At 37.6% G+C, this 22499-nt stretch overlaps 1 protein-coding gene across 4 annotated transcripts in view; it reads left to right on the top strand.

The window, feature by feature from the left end:
- Positions 1-22499, top strand: part of PPP1R12A (protein phosphatase 1 regulatory subunit 12A) — a 115367-nt gene that overhangs the window by 43929 nt on the left and 48939 nt on the right. For all 4 annotated transcript variants that reach the window (XM_039571276.1, XM_039571275.1, XM_039571277.1 and 1 more), the window contains exon 3: positions 18502-18620. In XM_039571276.1, coding sequence (XP_039427210.1) covers positions 18502-18620 — 119 coding nt within the window. The remainder of the gene's footprint in view (positions 1-18501; positions 18621-22499) is intronic.

Raw genomic sequence — 22499 nt, 5'->3', positions numbered from 1 at the left:
GCTAGAGAGACAATAGAAGCAGATGGTATTCATAAATTATGTTTTTAGTTGCCTGTGGGATGTGTAGTGAGGAAGAATGCTTTTATGTTGTGTGTTGGTTGTTAAGTGTGTTGCGTCCGTAACATTGTGTGTTGCATTTTCTCTTTCTAGATTTTTAACATTGTATATTAGGTAGATACAAACATAAATAAAACATAAGACTGCTTATGACTGTCAGATTATTTCTTTATATTATTTTCTTCTGTAGAAAGGTTGTTATGGGGGAAGGCACAGGGACAAAGTTCCAAATCATATTTATTAGTAGTCTGAAACATTATCCTGGGATAAGTCTATGTGTAGGAGATAAGTTTTACAGTTGTATTTGCAGTCTTGAAACGTTTGTTCTTCAGCTATGGTATAGAACAGTTGAATACTTCTTTTGGCTGTGGAGCAAAACCCTACAATAGAAGCTAGATGCTTGTTTCGGTATTAGTTAAAGCTTACTCACTACTGAATTCCAGGAGTGGTTTTGTTATTCTTGAAGTCTGTTGAGGGCCACTGAAGATGTGCTAAAATCAATTTTTTTGAGAGGTTGTCTGTTTGAGCCTGAAATGAAGATTCTTTTGAGAAAATGTGTGGCGTATGTTTTCAGCACACTGTTGTTGCAGTTAAGCAGGTAATAAAGTCTTTTTTAAAACTCTCTGGGTAAGCACAAACTTCATTACTTTTACCAGACTCATTGTGACATCTGATCCAGTGTAAGCTTTGGATAAAATATAAGGTAGTATTTTATCATGTAATTATGTACTAATTGCAGCGGTGAAGAATGAAAATTGTATCTGTTCTGTGAGTTTGAGGGTTTTAATTGCCACAGTCTAAAGGGAAATGAAAAATTCTGGACACTGTAGTATACCATTTTCCCTGGAATTTTTTTTTTTTTTTGGGTTGTTCACAGAGTGAAGTGATTTGTATATCCTTGGTATAACGGGGGCACTGTATGACCACTAACTTTGTAATCTGCCTTTCTATGCTATGCAGATGTTTGATGCTGTAATCCCCCTTGCCATGAGTATTGGAAGTGTTTACTTCTTGGCTATATTATGATGAAAATTTCTCTACAAACTGAGATAATATAAGCCTTTCTTCAGTTTAGTGGAGGTAAAACACCTGCCTATATTCCACAATAGGAAAAAATTCAGTTATTGATTTGGCGTTGTAGCTAACATAGGCACTTGTTCAGGAAAGAGAGAGCAATGTCCCTTGTCCACAGAAGTTTTTCACTATTGACTTGTATATCCGAGATGTATCTGGTTTTTATTCTCTCAGATTGGAGTAGAACTCTGCATATTTTCTATAGATAGCCTTTAGAGAAATGAGGTTATTGGAGTATAGTCCTTTGGGATGTGAGACAGATGTTGGAAGAGCAGTGTTTCTAAGGTGCATGGAGTTTTGAAGATAAGCTGTTGAAACAAATTTCCATATACAGCTGGGAAGGGTAACCTGACACGAGTGGAATAATATTTATATCTGATGAGGCCCACAGAGTTTAGGTCTTCTTCAGACTGCTTCTCCAGGATCTCAGCATCAAATAATTTACAAAAATGAATTCTACAAACCACAATTTGCAGCTGAAGCAAAACTGGGGGAAGGTGAAAGGATGATACAATAAGCTACCAGAGATTAGAAATTTTATTTTAATTTAGTCCATCGTATGTGCTGGATCCAGCATCTGCTTTAGTGAGGATGCATTCCTGGGAAGCATGAGAATGTGTGTTTGTATGTGTCTGTGACTGAATCTGATATATTTTACTTTTAGCACCTCTTTTTGTGCAAGAGAGAAGACAGTCAGGGAATGAGTTCTGGTGTTTCCTAAGTTTGTTAATAAAGGGTTGGGGAGAGTCTGACCTGTGCTTCCCTTTCTCATCCTCCTGTGGAACTGCCTGCTGCATGCACAGCTTTGTAGTGCTTCTCAAACTGGAGACTTGGCAATCTTATTTCTGCTTCTTCTGCTGCCATCTTAAGTCTTTTTAGGGCTTCCTTCAGATGTAAGTAGTTGGAATTTACTTACTGAAATAGCACAACTCTTTTAAATCATACAAATATGCAAAATTAGTTAATATATAGAATTTGTTTACAATTTGTAATTTTACAATTCATATTTTTAAATTAATAGGAAATATTATGTGATATCATACTTTGATTATTTCAGGCTTGCATGTCTCAAAATCTAAAATTATATATAAGAAAGCAACTGAGCTAGGAGATTCTAATTCTAATCTTAGAATTACAGAGTATTTGAGTTGGCAGGGACCTTTCATAGGTCATCTAGTCCAACCCCTCTGCGTTGAGCAGGGAATCTACAACTAAATCACGTTATTCAGAGTCCTGTTCAACTTGGCCTTGAACAGTTCCAGGAATGGGGCATCTACAACTTCTCTGGGCAACCTGTTCTGGTGTTTCACCATAAAATCATTTGTGTTGGAAAACACTTCCAAGATCACCAAGTCCATCCTTTGACCACCATGACAACTAAACCATAGCGCTAAGTGCTGTGTCCAGTTGTTTCTTGAGCACTTCCGGTGATGGTGACTCCACAGCCTCTCTGACCAGCCTGTTCCAATGCTTAACCACCCCTTTCAGTGAGGAAATTCTTCCTGATGTCCAACCTGAACCTCCCAGGCTCAGCTTGAGGCCACTTCCTTTTGTCCTGTCGCTGGTTGCCTGGGAGAAGAGGCTGACCCCCAGCTGGCTACAGCCTCTTTTCAGGTAGTTGGAGAGAGGTCTCTCCCGAGCCTCCTTTTCTCCAGGCTGAACAACCCCAGCTCCCTCAGCCACTCCTTGTAGGACTTGTGTTCCAGACCCTTCCCCAGCCTGGTTGCCCTTCTCTGGGCATTCTTCAACACCTCAATGCCCTTCTTGCAGAAGGGCCCAGAACCAGACACAGGATTCGAGGTGTGGCATCACCAGTGCCCAGTACAGGGGAACAATCATTGCCCTGGTCCTGCTGGCCACACTATTGCTGATACAGGCCAGGATGCCACTGGCATTCTTGGCCACCTGGGCACTCGCTGGCTCATGTTCAGCCACTGCTGACCAGCACCCTCAGCTACTTTATCCCTTGAGCACTTTACAGCCACTGTTCCCCAAGCTTGAAGTGCTGCATGGGGTTGTTGTCACCCAAGTGCAGGACGCAGCATTTGACCTTGTTGTGCTTTATCCAGTTGGCTTTGGCCCATTGATCCAGCCTCTCTAGATCCCCCTGCAGAGCCTTCCTGCCCTCCAGCAGATCAGCAGTCCTGCCTGACTTTGTGTTACCTGCAAACTGACTGAGGGTGTTGTTGATCCCTGTCCAGATCATTCATAAAGATAATAAACAGGAATGGCCCCAATGCAGAGCCCTGGGGAACACCAACCATCAGCTGGATGTAACTCCATTCATCACCGCTCTCTGGCTGTGTCCATCCAGGCGGTTTTTTACCCAGCAAACAGTGTACCTGTCCAGGCTGTGAGCAGCCAGTTTCTCCAGGAGAATGCTGAGAGAGACAGTGTCAAAAGCTTTTCTGAAGTCCTGGTAGACAACATCCCCAGCTTTTCTCATCCAGTTGATGGGTCATCTGGTCATAGAAGGGAGATCAGTTGGTGTTGGGGAAGATGAAACAGAAAAGCATTGTAAATATGATTGCCTGACAAAAGATTTTGGGAATATGAAAACTACAGGCAACATCGAAATGAAAGCCACTTTTGAAATACCAGGTCTTAGTTACTGAACAACTAGAAAACAATGGTATGGCCACTGAAGATAATCCCCTCTTGATGGAACAATACCCTCTGCTTGCAAACAGGTCCAAGGGTCAGAGCAGACCCTACTAGCTCAGCAAAAGGGGTCCAAAGAGTAGTTTTTAGAAGTTAAGATGTAACACTCTATGGTAATATAAGAACTCTTATAGGCTGTATGTAAATGCTATAGGATTTGTATCTTGTATTAGATTGGTTAGTGACAATTAGAATATTCAGTACAGAAGATGATTTATTGTATTGTAACCAGGACTTCAGACAATTCCATTCCATTCCTTCCACTTCTATTCACTTCCACTTCATTCCTTTCCTTCCTTACTTCCACTCTTGCTCTTACACCCTCTCTCTCTCTCCCACCTGCTTACTCTCTTGGGCCTGCTCAGAGCTGAGTCCAGCAGCTCTGAGCAGTGCCCCTATATCCAAGCTTTTTGCAATAAACCGACTGTGTCCCAAGACCTGCTTATAGAGATCTCTCCGTCACCGTCTCCGTCCCAACCGAACCTGTCCGTAACCTACAAGTTGGTCAAGCAGGACCTGCCTTTCCTAAACCCATGCTGGGTGGGCCTGATCCCTTGGTTGCCCTGTACATGGCACTCACAGAATTTCTTCTTAATATCTGATCAAAACCTTCCTTCTTTCAGTTTGAAACCATTCCCCCTTTTCCTGTTGCTACATGCCCTTGTTAAAAGTTCCTCTACAGCTCTCTTGTAGGCCCCTTTAGGTACAAGACAGCTGCTATAAGGTATGTATGTGTGCTGTAATGTACACATTACTATTAAGTGTAGTCCCTGCTACTACTCTGATGTTGCTGAATGAGTGCACCCATGTCCTGGAGATCTGTAAGAAGTACAGAATATGTAGGTGGTAGGGAGCTTCTCTGAAAAAAACTATGGCTATCTCAGGGAGCCACCAGGTCAGCCATGTTTTGGCATTGGTCCCATGCTAATTGCTAATGGGCTGAGTGAATTTGTAGCATGGCCCCCGACTTGTTGGGGTTTTATTTTGCTCTGTAACAGTACTGTCTGGTGAGGGGGCTTGTCATTGCAGGTGTATTCCCTGTCCCTCTTATCCTCCACTGTGTTCACCAGACCTGTGACAGCATCTCCCAGTAGTATCTCCTGTGCCCTTACAGTTTTCTGCTCCTTCAGAACAGCCATCTTCTCTTGAATATACTTCCTCTTCTAAAAAAATGCATCTTCCACTTTAGGGAATGTTAGCCTTCTATAAGGCCACTCCAAGTGAAATACTGTAAGACAACATAGTTGAATGTGTAACAAAGTGTCAGCTGCTTGCAAAAGGGGAGTTGTGCTGTAAAAGTAAAATCTCTGGCATGGAAGGCAACTGCTCCTGTTGTTTCCGACATCTGTAAATGCTGGGAGTGTTTGAGCTTACTGGAAATTCTTTGAATACTTTAATTTTAGAATTGCCTACTTAGATTGCAGTTCATCTAGTTTATAATTATGTAAATTACCTTACAAGTAATTGTAATATGAACATGTTTTAAATTAAAATTCTTCAACATTGCCATAACGTGTGGATTTTGTATAGTATGTTCTCTTTTCTGTTCGTCTCCATTCTTTTCATACACAGAAAGCTTTACCCAAACAAGCCTTTTTTTTTTGCTAATGTGTTAGTATGAATTAAGAAGTAAGAAGTCAGCATGAAATGCTTTGTAAAACTATAGTTTGGTGAAGAGAAACTTTAATGCAGGAGGACTTGAACAGAAATTTTGTGTGCATTCTTTTAGATGGTATTTTATGGGTAGGACCCTTAAATTTACCTTTGTAAGACTGTTTTCTTGTGCATAATGAATTATTTTATCTGATAGATCTCTTCTACGATTGAAAAATTTGTATATTATTTCGGTATCGGAATAAACAAATAACTTTTTTTTAATGCAGAAAAAAGTAATGGGGAGGGGAAAATAGTGTGAAGTGGTATTTAAGAAACAATTTTAAAATGCTTACTTTTTTATTTCTCTCTGCTTTGTTTTGCACCAGATTAAAATAAATCTGAAGTAGTAGAAATTTCTCTTTTGTTTAATAATTAAAGTCTGTGTTTAAAATTATTTTCTTGTGGGCTTTGTAGGATGCCTAGCTGTGAGTGTGTAGTTGATGTATTTTGAACCTTGTTTGCAACTGTTCAGAGGCTACTATGCAGCTATACTACTTAAATAGGAATGCTTTTTCATTTTACCTAGAACGAACGAGGCATCTTCCAAGTGTAAGAAAAGTATTTTTCAAAACTAACGTAGAAGTCAGTGACAGTTACAGTTTTGTTGCAAAAAAATCCCAAAAACCGAAGCAGGAGAGAGATGTCTGCTGAGGGAAGAATAACATTTTCATACTTTCATGTAGTAGGTATTACAACAGTTTGACAAATGTTGGTGTAGATACTAAAATTCCTCATGGGTTCAAGGGATGAGAAATCCATGGAGGGTGGATACATTAAAAAAATAAAAATGCAGAATACATACGTGCAAGTGGGATCTGATTGAGAAAGTCCATGAAGGTAGTTGGAAAGGTATTATAAGAAAAGTAGCATGTATTTGCTCTGGTTTTATTCTCCCTGAAGTCTTATGTCTGGAGGTGGGCTACATGTTAACTGGAAACTTGGACTAACTCTGTATGGTAGCTTTTATGTTTAATAGGCATGTTTGGTACACATAGTTTGATACCCATACAAATGCTAAGACTCAACATAGTTTCAAAATACACCTTCTTTATTTAAAAGGTTTTAAAGGCTGGAGCATATGATTCAGAAACAGAAAAAAGTTTCAAGTTCAGAGTCTCCTCAGTTTATTTCAGAAGGGAATAGTAGTTTGACCAAGTCTGCTGCTGTAAAACACAGCTAACCCACTTTCCTTTCTGCCCAAAGTTTCCTATGTTGAATATTCTCTCCCTCCCCTAATATTTAAAGCAGGCTTTAAAAGGCTTGTGTGTAACCACAGGCTTGCTGCTGACGCCCATCTTTCTTCCAGACTCCAGACACCTGAAAGTGAACCCAGCCAAACTCGTTTGCTGAAGCCTTGGCAAACCATTGTCCCAGGATCTCCCTATTTTAGTAACAGTCCATTAAGACTAAATGAGTGATCCTTGTCTGATAGACTCTGAGACAATCATGCAAACCTGTAGTTGGATACCTAGATGTTCAGTGATAGGTGGTTTTCTTACAGCTCTCATTGCCTTGGGGGAACTGCTGCGGGTGCTGCCTGGTAGTGATTCCTGCCTGTGGTACAGGACCAATACTCATCTGGCAACAGCTAGTCAAGAGAATTCAGTGGAGTTTGACAACATGATTAAAGTGATCTAACTTGAGACTATTGCAGAAACAGGCAGATACTCACTTCTGCCCTTGGTTTGCTCTCCTCCGCCTTCCCTCTTGCATTATCTAATGATCACACAGCAATGTAGGAACTGTAAGTGTAAGAATAACCTTCGGGGGGTTTGAAGGGTTTATTCTTTTTTGGGCCACTGAGCTGACCTGGCTTGCCAGCAGCACTTGGCATAGATATGCAGGTAAAAAAAAAAGTCTAAGCTGCTTTTCAGACATATCTGGTACTTCTGATCAAGAAGCCTGGCTGAGTAGGGCCTGTTCAGTGGTGGAATCCCATGCTTCATCTCCCACCTCATAAGCTTGAACCACTTGGTACCGTTCAGTGTTCTTTCATGATGCCTGAGGGTGTTGGTGCCAGAAAGTATGTTTCAAAGCAGTTGTTTTTAATCTGTTTTCTATCTAAGTTTTAGTAACTTGATCATCTGAAGCTGTTTCTTACTTATTGGAGGGTTTTTAATCAAAACTCTTGCTGTAACCCATTTTAATCCTAAAGAGCAAAACATTACTTAGGCAAAGAGCACTAATGAAAATGTCAGGGATGGCTCCTATCTCCTTCAGCTTGGTTCCCAGTTATGGTTTTAATTAAGTGAGTACGTCGTGATATTATTAGTGATACATTCAGAAATGGATTTTTGGAGAATAATCAGAAATTTGGATTTTTGAATGACAAGATAAAAGCTTGTGGTAAGGTAAGGTAAACCACATTAAACTGATTATGCAAACTGATATGGGCTTTGGGTCTTACAGAGATGCTACAAGGTGAAGGGATGTTTTTGTCAGGATCCAAAATGTTTATTTAAATACTAGGAAATGTTATCTGGAGGTGTATAATTAAAAGCAAAAGCAATCAAAGATGAAAATTGATACAACCCACTGAGAAAATGAGAAGAGGACTTCAGAAGGATAAAACAAGCCATGTGACAAAAACAGGGAAAGAAGATATATTCCCAGCCAAAGAAAAACAACTCTTCTAGAAGAATGACTGACTCTTACAAGTTGATACTGGTAAAGATGCAGTGTTTGTTTTGAGAGCTGTGAAAAGGTCCTTCAGGCTTTAGAAGATTGTTTCAGTTAATTTCCATTTGCAGCCTTCTTTCTGGAAGAATAGATTGGGAAAAAAAACATGTGTCCCCTAGTGTCCTCTCCCCCCCGTCAAAAGTGTGATGCTCTGTGCAACATAACAGTTCCTCCTTCTTCAAACTTGTGTTGGTTATCTGCAATGATAAAGCTAAATTCTATTAGATAAAATAATGGACAGACTGGGAAATCAGTGAAGTAGTATCAGTTGGCATTTTCTTTTATGAAGATGAACTGTGGTAGTGTCCTATTTCTAGCATGTTTTTGCTGCATATAGGTATGTCCTAAGAATAATGAAATGCTAATGAAGTTGTTAAGGTTGATGGTAAAGTTCCCTTTTTAAAATCATGTCATTATGTGGTAATCTTTTCTACTGTGTAGCTGTGATCTGATGCGTGGAATAAAACCCAGCTGACAGAAATACACAGTAAAATATAGTTGATGGGCTAGAGGAAACTGTAGGACTTAACCAATTTTCATACCTGTTTGTTCAGCTGAGGGAGTCAAGGAGAGCTGGTCACTTTAGAATGCACAAAGTGTGTCCTCTATAGCTGCCTTCTTTGAGATTGGATTACTGTGTGCATCTCTACTTGTGACCCTAAATATTTTTAGTTAGTGTATTAGTAGTTAGTAAGTGTTCCTGTTCTTCTAAGGGTAAATGTAATAGAAACTAAGTTCAGAGATACCTTCCTCAGGAACACAATTTAATGGAAAATATCTTTTTTTCTTTTTTAGCAGTTCATTCAATCTAATTAAAAGTCAAAGGACTGATGCTGATTGTAATGCTCAGAGCACTCTTAATTTTTGGCTGAAAAAGAAATTGAAAGCAGAGTTGGTATCTAAAAAACCCATCCTGCTTTGAGAAGTGAAATGGGAGAGATCTTACTTGTTTGTCACAAAACATTGATTTTATTTGTATCCTGAGAACAATTTAGAGTAGATGCCTCACATCTGAATTCTGAAGTTAAATGTGATACATACGGAGGAGAACACATACAAAAGAATGATCGATAGGGAAACCTGTGAGCTTGGATAGACTCACAAGAAGCAACACTAAGGTCCTTCCTGGCTGGTAGCTTGTAGCTGCCCATTGCCACCAGTAAGTTCCTATTTTCTAGGTAGGCCTAGAATGTGGGAGAACAGCTCTAGATTGATACATGAGCAACCAAGTTCTGAATTGCAGAAGTGCTTGGTGAGCATGGCCAGTTCAAATCAACCAGTTCAAAATTGCTGTATGAAAGATTCTTTGTAGACTGTGGAATACATGGAATTGTTAGTGCTGTTGACCACTGAATATAATATTTATTCAGTTATCTGATATAAAAATAATTTAATTTGCAGTGAAGTTGGTTTTGAGCATTGTTTTCTAGGAGAAAACAAGGTTGTGGTATAGATTGTCACTTCTGTGCATCTCAGTTTTTTTTCTTTCAGCTTTTACCTGAGTGGTTTTCTCTGTTGTGAGTTTGACCCTATTTTGGCACATACAGTAGACTTTCTAATGACACTAAAGCAGTTTATGACCTACTTATCCTTCCTTAAAGCCATGTCTTTTGTTGGCTATCCTAAACTGCGTCATTTCAGTGCAAATGATCCTAATCTGTGTGTGTTTTTCTAGTGTTATCCCTGACTGAGGCATGATAAAAGATGTTTGAATTCTTCTGAAATGCATGTAGATGTAGCCATGGTATCTCCAGACACTTAGGGCTGCTGTGCATTGATGAAAGTGAGTTCTTTGGATACAGTTCAGATACTAAGACACAGAAATGTGGGGTTTTTCTATAAACAGCAGATATGACAGGAAAAAAGTATATAAAAGGAATTATTTGAAACCTCTTTATTACAGATGAGGTGCTGCTTATCAAATTTGAGTAAAGAGTAGGAGTTTTCTTTTGGAAGTGATTTCAAGGAAATTCAAAGTGGACTGAACATGTAAACAACTGCTATGAAGTGCAGATTGCTGTTACGTAAGTAGGGGTCAGACTAAGCTCAGTACTACTGAGTGATGCTAGAAGCTGCACTGTGATAGTAATGTTGCTTTACAGAGAGGTCTGCTTACTATATTATTACATAATATAATTACAAATAAGATAAGTTCTGTGATGTAGTAGTTATGTATGTGCTAAGATCTGTTTAACACGGGAAAAGAATTGATCTTGGTTTAAATTTTTCTGATACAAATTCGAGCATGTGGCTGTTGGAGAAAAACAAGCCCGTTAGGTCCATACTCATAACTTCTGCTGAAATAGAAATCAACAGGTAAAATCATTATTTTTGATGCTACCATACCCAAATATAGCAATGCTGCTTTTGGCATAAGGCAGGAGGGATGGTAAGCTGCTTGGTGGGATCATGTCTTGTTAGCTGAGGAAAGTGGGCAGCAGCATGGTCTTCCATCTCCCTCCTCCTGCCTCCATGCTGCTGTTACCTCTTCTTCTCAACCAGTGTATCTCAATCCCAAGTGTTCACCTTGATGACAATTCTGTAAATCACCACAAATGCTTGGAGACTTGCTACAGGAAACCATTCCAAGCATAGTGTTGTCAGCTGGAGTTACAGTATGTCCTCTGCAGCTGCAATGAGACATTTTTCATACTCAACCTTCACTTTTGAACAATATGCTGCAAACGTCAAAATGAACACTTGTTCATGGAGTTCATCATGAAAATAACATTTGGTATGCACTTTAAAAATACTTCTTGTTTTTCTTCATTTCATTCCTGCTGAAATTTTTGCCCTGTATTCCTCCTGGCAATGCCAGGCTCCACTTCTATTTTTTTCTTGGGTGCTGGTTTGTTTGGGAGTTTTTCTGTGGTTTGTTGGTTTTTTGGTTTGGTTTTTTTTAAATAGGCCATATGTTTCTGTATATGGCTTTCTTTGTGTTTTCTACTTTACTTTCTTCACTCACTGTTTATTTTCACCTAAACACTGCTTTGCCACCTCTCAAATGCCTTTCCCTCTATATGGATGTGGCAAAATATGGAGGCTTAGTTGCTTTTCAGATGCTGCAAGTAGGAATTTTTCCTGTTCCATCTTTGCATGATTAAGTTTAGCTGGCCGCCTACATACAAGTATTTCTAGAGCTGGCTTCTTTCAAAGGTTTCTTGGAACACATGGGGGCTAAGACTAATCAGATACTGTTATCTACACTGTTTCTTTTATGCTCCTGCATACTGAGAAGGAAGACAGATGGGATTCTACTTAGTGTGCTTCCTTGGGCTTATGAGTTGCAGTGAAGGCTAGGAACAACCAGCTATGTGCAAACTTCAGGGGTGTGTTGGTATGTTATGGAATGTTGGCTTCATAATCATAAATATGTTTTTTATATAGGTACAGTATTTAGAAATGATAGAAAGTGCTGTTTACATAGGAAGATTTTTTGTTTGTTTGTTTTACTACTTTGATAGCTTTGGGAGTATTTGACACTTTCGAAGCAAAGATGTGTGTCAGTCCAAGATGCCTTTCATAAGAGCTTCACAAGGGAGAATCAAGCTGGATTTGATGCTATCTGCAAGAGCTGTTGCATATTGAAGGATGTAAAAAAGGCTTTGCAAACTGGTTAATTATTTAGAAAAAAAGATACGTGCTGAAATCTGGATTATACTGATGAAAATTGAAAATAAATGTCTCCTTCCATTTGCTTAAAATCTTCTGGCCATTTGTTTCTCAACTATTTTTTGTTGTTCTTTTTTTAAACATCTCTAGCTATCAGAAATTCTTGGGTTTTGTGTTCTGCAAGAGGAAATAATAAGTTGACCTCTGGTCTCTTGTTGATATTAGCTGTCTTAAAATCATCACTCGTGTATTTCAGGATAAATAATTGTCTCATTATGCCAAATAACCCTAATTGGTCTGATTTAACTTGGTATTTTGCACAGCTACTAGCTGATGATACTGCTCATAGGGGGAGCATTCCTTTTTAGAAAGTGCTGCAGCATTCTTTTTTCAAAAGAGCAAGATGTGAGTGAAAATCTTCTGGATTTTGCAAAGCAGCATAACCTTAAAAGTGCCTGAGTTTTGTCATGATTTGATTTAAATTTAAATGCCGTCACAGACGCCTGTCTTTCTTGTGCTGGTCTCTATTCAGTTCTAAATATTCAGAGGCAGAAGGTTGAGGCGCAGCAGTGACTGACCATGTGGGTTGGCATTTTGCAGAGTGCTTGAATAAGATATCCCTGTGAGTTTGACTTTATTGTTTTTCAAGTCATTGGATTTGTTGTCCTTTGGTCTTAAAATCATGCAGGAGAAAGGATTCTAGGCCTGCTTGAATTTCTACAGTTTTGGCTTCAATACTGAATTTGGTACCTTCATTTCCTTTTATAAATCATAGATTCAGAAGAGACAACTGCAGTAGTACCTCAACTGTGGAGAAAGGAGGTTGAGGAAAGTTACCTGCTGGTTTTCTCTGAAGGGCATGAGCAGCATCCCCTGTGGTGCAGAGCAGGTGCTGTGCGAGGGGCCCCTGCCCGGGCAGGCAGGGCTCCTCCATGCCTGGCAAGGCCTACCAGCTGCCTGCCTCACATTACACACATTTTAACACTCTCCACCAAACGCTTGAAGGGATTACAATATAGATTTGCAAAACCATGAAGTTGTGGCTTTTTATTATTACATTTATCTGGGTTTTGAATTATGTGTTTAAAAGTGAGTGTAACAGTGTGAGGGTCCATGAGGGAGTGATTGAGGGGTGGCTGGATACTGGCTGTTCATACCTATTCAGCCAACTGTATGTTTTCCATGAGACTTGCTCACTGACATAGGGCATATTTATACTGTGTTCCACAACAGAATTTAGCATAATGCTACTATAATGCTCCTGGATTTGCATCAGGTTTGTATTATTTTAAGACATTCAAGAAAAAATAAGAAGACCAGGCCTTTCTTCTGTATCTTGTTTTGAGAAGTGCATCCTTGTAATTCAAGATTCATATAGAAGCTGTAATCCTGTCTCTCAATATGTTGTCCATACAGGTAGGTATACATTTGCTTACCTGGCCTTTAAGTGTTATTTTTGCTGAAAGTTAAAAACCAAAAAAAACCCCCAAACCGTTAAAACCAGACCCAAACAAAACTACATTTGGAAACTACCAGTAAGCTTGAGGTAGCATTTCTACCTCTCTCTGAGTTAATAACATTGTTAGGAATTCAGATTGGAAGTGAAACTATTCTACAGTTAGAAAATATTTTAAGAAATATTCCCAGACATTTAAAGCAATAGAAGGTCTGAAAAGAATCAGGTTTTACAGTTTTAGTGTACTTCAACTTTAAAAAATATTGGAAATAGCAATGTTAAAATTTTATAATTTTTATTTGTTAAATGTCTCTTGAAGGTCTAATTGTTTGGCCAGAGTTGTTATAGATATATTTTTATCGGGAATTTGGATGATTTACAAAGATGTACTTTAAAAAGTGTGTTGATGCTTTATATTTAAAAAAAACAAACAGTGCAATAATTCTGAAAGGCATTTTTTTTAAAGAAAGGTGATTAAAATATGTGTTCCAAAGTTGTTAGAGTTTTTGATTTGTTTTTACATCCTGTGGACTGTGGGGCAAATTTTTTTCATTTTCTTCAAAGGAGGATTTGCACAGCTGCATGAACACAGTGACACTTTTTCTGTCTCTGGCTCCCTAGTATCATTCAGTTGAGATACTCATGGAATTAATTTGAACTCCACCATCTATGTTTTTTTTTTTTTTTAAACCTGCTGGGTTTAGCTGAAATCTTAAATGTTAGCTAATTAGTTAAAAGTTCTTGGCAGACCAGTTGTGCTGTTAGTTGGTGCCCCCACTAGCAATTAGGCCATTTCCCAGGAAGGCCACACCGAGCATGTTTATTTTAAATGTATATGCAATATTTTTTTAGGCCGGTCCCTCTTGTCACATTTTAGGAGTTAGGAACTGCTGTCCAGTCTTCTGAGGAGTCTGATAGGATCACTTGTTTGCACTAGTGAGTCTCCAATGAGCTCAGTAAGCAGTTTGTAATGAACTGAATCAATCAGTGGCCAGTTCTCGCCCCTTCCCTGTGCTTGCCACCCTTCTGGTGACCTTCAGGTTCAGCCAGTACTTCAAGTTAATTATTTCTGTAATGGCTTTGCAAACTTGTTTCTAGATACTGTGAACTGGGCCACAGTTCGAATGTAAGCATATGCCCCTCTTTCTGGTGCTGAGATAAATAATGTGAAAATGCTATCTTGCAGTGTATACTGTTATCCAAGTATGACCATCTTCCAGATTCTTAAATTCTAAATTCACAGATAGGACTCAACTTTGTGTATAAAGTGTCTTCAGAGAGAGGTGTTTTCCTCTTTTTACTTTGTGTCTATATATGTGTTTTGTTTACAGATGTACACGCACACAAAATTCAGTTGTAAGATGTTTTTATTGGTTTGGTATTTTTTTTTTAATTTAGAATCTAGGCCATGTGGCTATTTAAAATTTTATTTCCAGTTCCTGGGTTTGGTTTTTGTGTGGACTATTTGCCTTTTGTACAGTAATCTCAGAGGGTTGTTATTTATTGTCTCAGATATACTGAGATTCCAACCCTTTATTCATGGTATTAAAATGTATGTTTCATGAAAGGTTGGGGAGTATCTGAGTTTTATAATAATTCTAGAAAATAAATGTTTCCTTGTTTGTTTTTTTTTTTCAAAATTGTCAATTTCAGTTTTCAGTAGCTATTGAGGAATATACAGCAATGACTCCTAAAAGAAAAAATTGAATTAGAAGTATATTTGCCTTCATAAAACAATGATATTGAAAAACAAACTTGTTCTTCCAGTCTTAACCCAGACTGCATAATCCTTGTCATGGAAGTATCAGGGCAAAAGTATCAGGAATTATTTTCGTTGCTTTTGCTGCTTTTGTCTCTCCTAGTATTCCTGGGGTAGTTACAGTTCTCTGTACTTAGACCATAAGAGTCTAAAAGCGGTACCTTTAGGTTCAGTGTTAACACTTGAAGGCTTTAGCTCAAAATAAGAGCACAGTATGAATCAAGCTACTGTTTCCTTGTCATCTATTTAGATTTAGACTGAACGCCTTCCAATATATTATATAGATGATCACTGGATTTTCTGAATTATTCTTATGTAGCTGTCTGTTGAACATGACCTTTATTCAACAGGTAAATTGCAAAAGATAAAAATTAAAGTGCTATACCAAAAGGTTTAGTAAGTGATGGTGGAAATCTTATATGTTTTTACTTTTTCACTGCTTCCAAGTTTACATAAAGCACCTTTTTCTAGACATGATATCAAAAGGCATGGTTCTGGACTTTTTATTAGACAGCTCCAATTTCCTTTTCACTGAATACATGTAGCTGTATAAATTAAATACCCACTAAGGAAATGAAGTTATGTTTGCTTGCTTTAGAAAGATGAAATTTCCAGATGAAGGTAACATCTACTTTAAAAAGGTAAAATACAAGCAGTTGTTTGTATAGGTTGTTCGGGTTTTTTTCGCAAAACATGGAAGCCTTAAAATATGCATGCATATATACCTACACACAATAATACACTGTTGCATGTGAAATTTTTAGTATATGGTACCAGGATAACTGAAATGTCAAATATATCCTTATTTGAAGTCAAACATACTTCAAGTTTTAATTAACATTTAGTTTGAAATACAATTCATTAAAAAAATAATTTTCTTACATCAACATCAAAATCTTCTCATTTTTAGGATTATTCTGGTACTGTCTTTTGCTCAGTTATGCCCTACAAACTCAGGGCATCATTTGCTTGGACTTGTTTACCCAATCTGTTCTCTTTTTGTATGCAATGCAGAATCAAGTTATCTACACATGGGAAATGATTGCTCTCCTTTCCATTGGTAGCACTAAGTTTCTAATGAAAGCTTTGATTCTCTAGGTACCGGGTTGACTTCATGTACCATGTGTACCCTGTCATTGCTTTGCTGAGACTAGCTGTGCTGTAAATAAACAAATGCATACACTTTTACAGGACAGGGTAATCTGAATCATATGGAAAACAGAACAAGTGTAGATTTCGTTACCAGGTTTAAAAGATGTCTTTAAAATAGTTGGCATTTGAGTTACTTGGTTTATAGTGAATAATGTTCTTTCACTTAATTTACCTCAGAGGATCACTCTGATTTTTTGAGAGGGATAGCAGAGGAGAGGCCTAGTTGGAGTGGCTGAAGGCAGGCTGGGAAAAAAGTGTTCTCACTTCTTTGGCAAGGAGTGTGCTGCCTTTCATCTTTGTTGTTTCTTCCATCCCTTTAAAGCCTGTGAACTCGGAGCAACTTCACCTGTCCTTCCTTTGCTGACCCAGGAAAACCAAAGCCCTGTAAGCACCTGGAAAAGGAAAATCAGATAACTCTACTTCTCCAACCCTACTAATCCCCTAGCATTGCTGATCTGATTTTGATCTGTAAGCAGCTTCATTTTGAGTCTACTTTAAAGGATCAATTGATGATGAACTTGTCCATCTATAGAAATAATAACTTTTTAAAATGCTGTACTAGCTTTTTATTCATTCCCTGCACTTTATTATGAATTCCATCTTTTATCATGTCTGTAAATTATTGACCCAGTTGATCAAATACAACTGCTTCAATGAGATATGTATTTTCCTCTACAGCAGCAGCTTAATTTTCTGCTAGAGCTATTATGTAGAAATACGTAAAAATTATTTTTTCCTGTCTATATTAGAACATAAACATTGAAAGAACATGAGAATTCACTTGGACTTTTTTAATAAAGACATTTTTGTAAGTGGTTGATTTTGACTTTGTAAAAAAGTTGGTTTCCCCACTGCTGCTTTTGCCTGTTTTAGCAGACACCTGCATAGCAATTACTTGATCTGTGACCTGGGGGGCTGTTTCACTGTTAATCCAGCTGGTATTGTTGAGAAGCGTTATTACTCCATATTAATTTTTCTTTCCCTCAGAAGTTAAATCTTTTAACTGGAGAGAGGTCAGAGTTAGAGCACTTCTTTCAAGAAGAGCAGTATAAAACCAGCAGGGTATACCAGCATCAAAGTTGTTGGTGGCAACTGGTAATGCATATGTCAGGAGATAATGGTTGCGTTTCTGGGAACTAATTTTCATTTTGTGATCTATTAGCTCTTACCACTTCTTGTTGTAATTACAGAGATTTAGTAACAAGTACTATTTAAGTAATACATTAAAAAATACAGATATATGAGAGTGATTCTGAGTTATTGATTAAAGATAACAGATTCCAACTATTTAGGATGGTAATTAATTGGCAGAAGTTAAGCAGCATTTAAGTACTTCAAAGCATTTGTATTAGTGTTGGATTCGTTTTGTGACTGTCTCCTGCATAATTTGGCATTCTGTAATAGTAAACGTAAAAAAGCACTTTTTATTTCATATACCTGTTACCAAATGGCTGACTGATTTTTCAGTATATCCTGATTTTTGTTTTCTCAAATATATGGAAATTATTAATTAAGCTCTGCAAGATGGGAGGTATGTTTGCAGCTTTTTGTTTGTGTTGACTTCTGTCATGGCTCAAAGTATTGAATTTTCTAGGTAAAGTGGAAATATTATGGTCAGAAGGTGCAAGACTGGGCTGTATTGATCAATTTTAATTGGTCCTTAACTGTAGCTTGTCAATAACTTCATAGGCTTATGGTTTAATAGAATTAAACAATTCAATGTTTTTGTGACCTATTGTTGGAATTGATCCTTTGATGTAATTGGAAATTCAGAATTTTGGATTCTTGACTCCTGAGACAGTAACACATTAAATAAGAAAACATACAGGGATTGCAATGTGTGAAGTAGTGTTTTCTTTCTTCCCCTTGCTTCCTTCCCCACCAAAAGCTGACCTTATGAATACATAGAAGGACATGTGGTTTTGTTTTTATTAACTTTAAGGAGCTGCCTAAGAGATCGGGAGTCATCATTCTGGAAAGGTGTAGAAACATTATGTGCCACTGAATTTGTGAGTTATAGGAAAAGTGGTTTAATAAGAGGAGGTCATGGGAATTGACGGTTCCATCCCTGTTTACCTTGTCATCACCTTGTCATCACTTTTGTTCCTTATCTAGCCATTTTCTTCTTTCAGTTCTTCCTGATATGTATTAAACATGTCAGGAGTCTTTGTGGCAAACTGAAGGCCAGAAGGCTATTTGTATTAATGGGTATTAGGATGAAAAGACTTATGCGTGTTCATAAGTTGCAGACAGTCAAAACGGTTTTTACTTACACCTAATACAAATTTTTCTATTAATTGTGCATGTGCATATGATATCCTAGTGGCTGCTATTTTTTTTTTTTAATCAGCTTTGCTATGTTAATTACAGGCTTTTTTTCTTTGTCTGTTGGCAGGTATTTAATTAGTCAAGGAGCACATGTAGGAGCTGTAAATAGTGAAGGAGACACTCCATTAGATATTGCTGAAGAAGAGGCAATGGAAGAGCTGCTTCAGAATGAAGTAAATAGACAAGGTAATTTTGAATACAGAAGGGTGGTTGTATTTATTGGACACTAAATGTATTTTTGAAAGCTTAGATTAAATTGGGACTTTTAAAGTCACTCTATGTTCTAGAAAGAGTTGTCAATATAGAATGTACAGTGCTTAAGTGTGTATCTCTTAAGACAGATTTACATAATTAAACAGTTACTAGTTTACTGTTAGAGGCTTTGCCCAGTTTTAATTTATGTGCTTAAACCCATTTAATGCCCAGAGCAAATGGTAAAAAGAAACTGGAAGACATGATCTGCAGGGAAATAAGAGATACCTACTGATACACAGAAGTAGACCATGGATTTGCAAAGGCTTTGATTCAATAAATTGGTAGTGTTAACAGAAATTTGATTAGCAGTTTTTACAGTTAATACACAACGAACATCAGATGAGACACTTATGTGCATTTTTTGTCTGTATTACCATTTCTCTACTTTAATTAGTTGATCTCTTGTTTAACAGTACTATAAGTCTTTGCTCAAGAGTTGTTTGCCTCAGCCTAGATTTTTTAAGGTTGTTTTTGGAATGTTTGGCTTTACTGATGTGTGATACTAATTCACTGCATTAGCTCTTTGTAAAAAATTGGAATTATTTGGGGAATGAACTCTTCCAAAATCTCTCTCTTATATGTTATTGCTTTTTTAAAAATAGAGATTATTTGTTTATGGGATTTTACATTCATTTTTACAATGCAGATATTCAGCATTACACACTAATTTTTATTCTTTTGCAAGTTTAAATGATTTTGAACAGCCCAATTATAAAATTAGTATTACCAACCTAAACTAAATGCCACAAATCACTGAAAATTTCCATGAGGTTTACATATTTCACAGTTGAAGCTCACTATAAACTGTCTGTGGTACTGTCTTTATAAATCTGAGAAGGTACATGTTCCAACATGTTCCCACATGTATCTGTTAGCTTCTAAAGGAATAATCTAGGTTGTTTTAAAATACTAAATTTCACATGTTTTGGACAACTTACTTTCCTTCCTCTTGCATTTTTATGTCAGTTGGTTTGCTTGCTTGTTTCACAGAAGCAAGGAAGAAGGCGTACTTTATCCCTCCTAAATTTGTGAAATTTGTGTCTGAAGATGTAAGAACTAAGGGCTTTTACATGCAGAGATGAAATCAAAGGAAGTATTTCATGATTGTGGATGAGAATGGAATAGAAAGGATATGAATGTGGATGTGAACTTACAGTGTATATCTTACTAAATCACGAGACAGTTGTCTCAGCAGTAAGATTTTAATTAGGCACTTCTGATGGCATCCTTAGCTTGAGTATAGATATTACTTTAAATTGTATGTTAATGTTACATAAAAAATTACTATTTAGTCATTATCAGGATCATCTAGAAAGTGCCTAATTGTGTGTATGTTGTGGTTAGAGAAGTTAATAGTTCTAAAATAGGAACTTAATTGTTTCTCTTGATGTGGAATTAACAGTGAGGAATTGTGAGTGTTTCATCTTTGACTATACATGTAGCTGAATACAATTATCCCTCCAGCAGTGAGATAATTCATATTCCTTCCATATGATACACTACTTCATATCAAATAAAGCAGTGCCACAGTTTTGATAATGCAAGTTAACAGTGGGGTTTGTGGAATGATCAACCCTGGCTCAGTGTTATGGGTAATGGAAAACCAGCCTATTTATTTTGAAAATAAAATATATGGGTGACAAAATATCCTATCTCTGTGTAGGTAAAATGTGCAGTGTGAAAATTAAGTAGGCGTTTTCCATAACCTTTTTGCCTTGCAACCCTTTCATGTGTTTGTTCCTACATTCATTGTAGGTTCATTTTTGAACGTTGCAGTGTTAATGCTGTAAATATGGCTTCCTATATATTGGCAGCCAGAGTTGTTTGGTGGCAAAAGATTGCTTGGAAAGATCAGTCAGGTTCATTGTGATTTCAGATTTAAGTGATGACATTTGTTGTTCGTTTCTGTTAGAAGTCCAAGGAGAATCACTTGTTAGATCTCCTTTTTTCTGCTTTTGCAAGCCTTATGTCTTTATAGGAAACATCCAAACAGACTACTCAGGTACTCAGCATTCTACTGATCAGTTTGTACTTATGCCCAATTTTTTGCAGGTATCATTTTAAGGACATGTCTTATTACAGGACAAAATGTGGGAGCCTCTAGAGACATTAAATTCACAAAAATAAATAATAGAATATAATACAGTTCAGTTCTCTGTGATATTACAGGTTTAATAAAAGGAAGGATCTGCAATGTTTCCTCATCCTATTTTAGCATTCAGCTCCAAGGCCTGATCTGACTAGAGAGGAGATGGTCAGTGATAAAATAATCTTCTTGTTATACAAGTTCTATTGTAAGGAGTGTTGGCCATTAAAGAAGAGAGATCTTCTAGTATTGTTATCCAGTGTCTTTCTTCAGTCATTCTGATCCCCACATGCTGCACCTCTAAATTGCACCAAGGGTCAGATGCCTTTTCATGTGTCCTCCTGTGTCCTGCTGAGCAAATAGCATGACTTGGTATGATGGGCTGTGCAGGAATTGTGAACTAAGGGAATAGCTGTCCTGTAACTGAAGCCATACCACTCTGATAGTTAGGAAAATATTTTTCTACCCTAATCTTCAATGGGAAATTACTGGCTTAATTACTTTTTAAGCTTAAAACCTAGCTTAGTTTTGTAATTTGTGAGAAGGGAAATTACATACTCAAGTATTTTTTGACCTAGTTACAAACACTTCACAGACAGCAAGATCAGGTGTTTTGTGGAAATTATTCCGAAGCAGTGCCGAACAACTGTTTTATTTGCACTCCATATGGTTAAACCATTCTGTGTGTTAAAGAAACCCCTTCTTCTAGGACTTGTTTTATTGTTTCTCCTTAGGACTAATATCTTTAGCATTGGTCAATCCCATGTATAAATAGGTGCCACTACAATCCTCAAAATCATTTAGTTTCCTCAAAAATATTATTTAGCTTCTCAGTGTGATCTGTCATGTTTCTACCCTGCAGTGTTTCAACACAGAGCTGTGGAAGTTGTCTTTTAACAGTAAAGTTTTCATTTGCCCTGGTGAATACCGGCAGACTTGAAAGAGATGTGGGCTTTGATCCTGGCTAGCCCTGGCCAGTTTTAAATGTTCTCTCTCCTCAGGGCTCGAGTGGGGTTAAGTATAATGGTTTGAAGTGATTTTTTTTAGCTGTTGATCATCAGATGTCCTCTTAAAATTATTTTTAACTGCTTAAGCAGTTACTTTAAATTATAGGAAGCATTCTCAGGAGGTGAGTTAGTGGGGAGAGGTGATGTGAGGTGAATCATGATACAGTGTGGTAGCTATTTATTCAGTAACTATCGGAGTGATCACTCCTCCTGTTCCAAGGAGAAACACATGTTCCTCATTCTTAATTATAGGTAATGTAACAAGACTCTCCAGATGTATTGCTTAACTCAGATTTGTTTATGTGGATAAAATGCGAACTATTACATTTGTGTATAAACATTCACTTCATGAAGTAAAAAGTGGGTTGATCTTCCGTGCAGTATCTATAAAACATGCCTTTATATGGCTGAGGCGTCCTGCAACAATGATTCAGCAGTTAAATTTATGCTGAATTTTCATTAAATGCTCACTGAATGGCACACTGTTTTCAAACCTGTTTGGGGCTGTTGAGTAACACTTGTTGATCAGAAAAAAAGTGGAAGCATTTAGCAATAAAATTATTAATGATTTAAGTTGTTAGGCTTCCAGAGGTTAAGTGCACGGGTGGTGTGAGCGACTGCTGCGGCTGAGGCTGAGCTGGGAGGCAGCGCATTGCCATCTATGGGCCGTAGGGAGAAAGGGTTGGAAACAGATGATGAGCATTTTCTTTTGCCCTG

The sequence above is a fragment of the Corvus cornix genome, chromosome 1A (genome assembly GCF_000738735.6).
Source record: "Corvus cornix cornix isolate S_Up_H32 chromosome 1A, ASM73873v5, whole genome shotgun sequence".
Taxonomy (NCBI): Eukaryota; Metazoa; Chordata; class Aves; order Passeriformes; family Corvidae; genus Corvus; species Corvus cornix.
The sequence above is the reverse complement of the archived record's forward strand: the minus strand, read 5'-3'. Positions and strand labels throughout refer to the sequence as shown.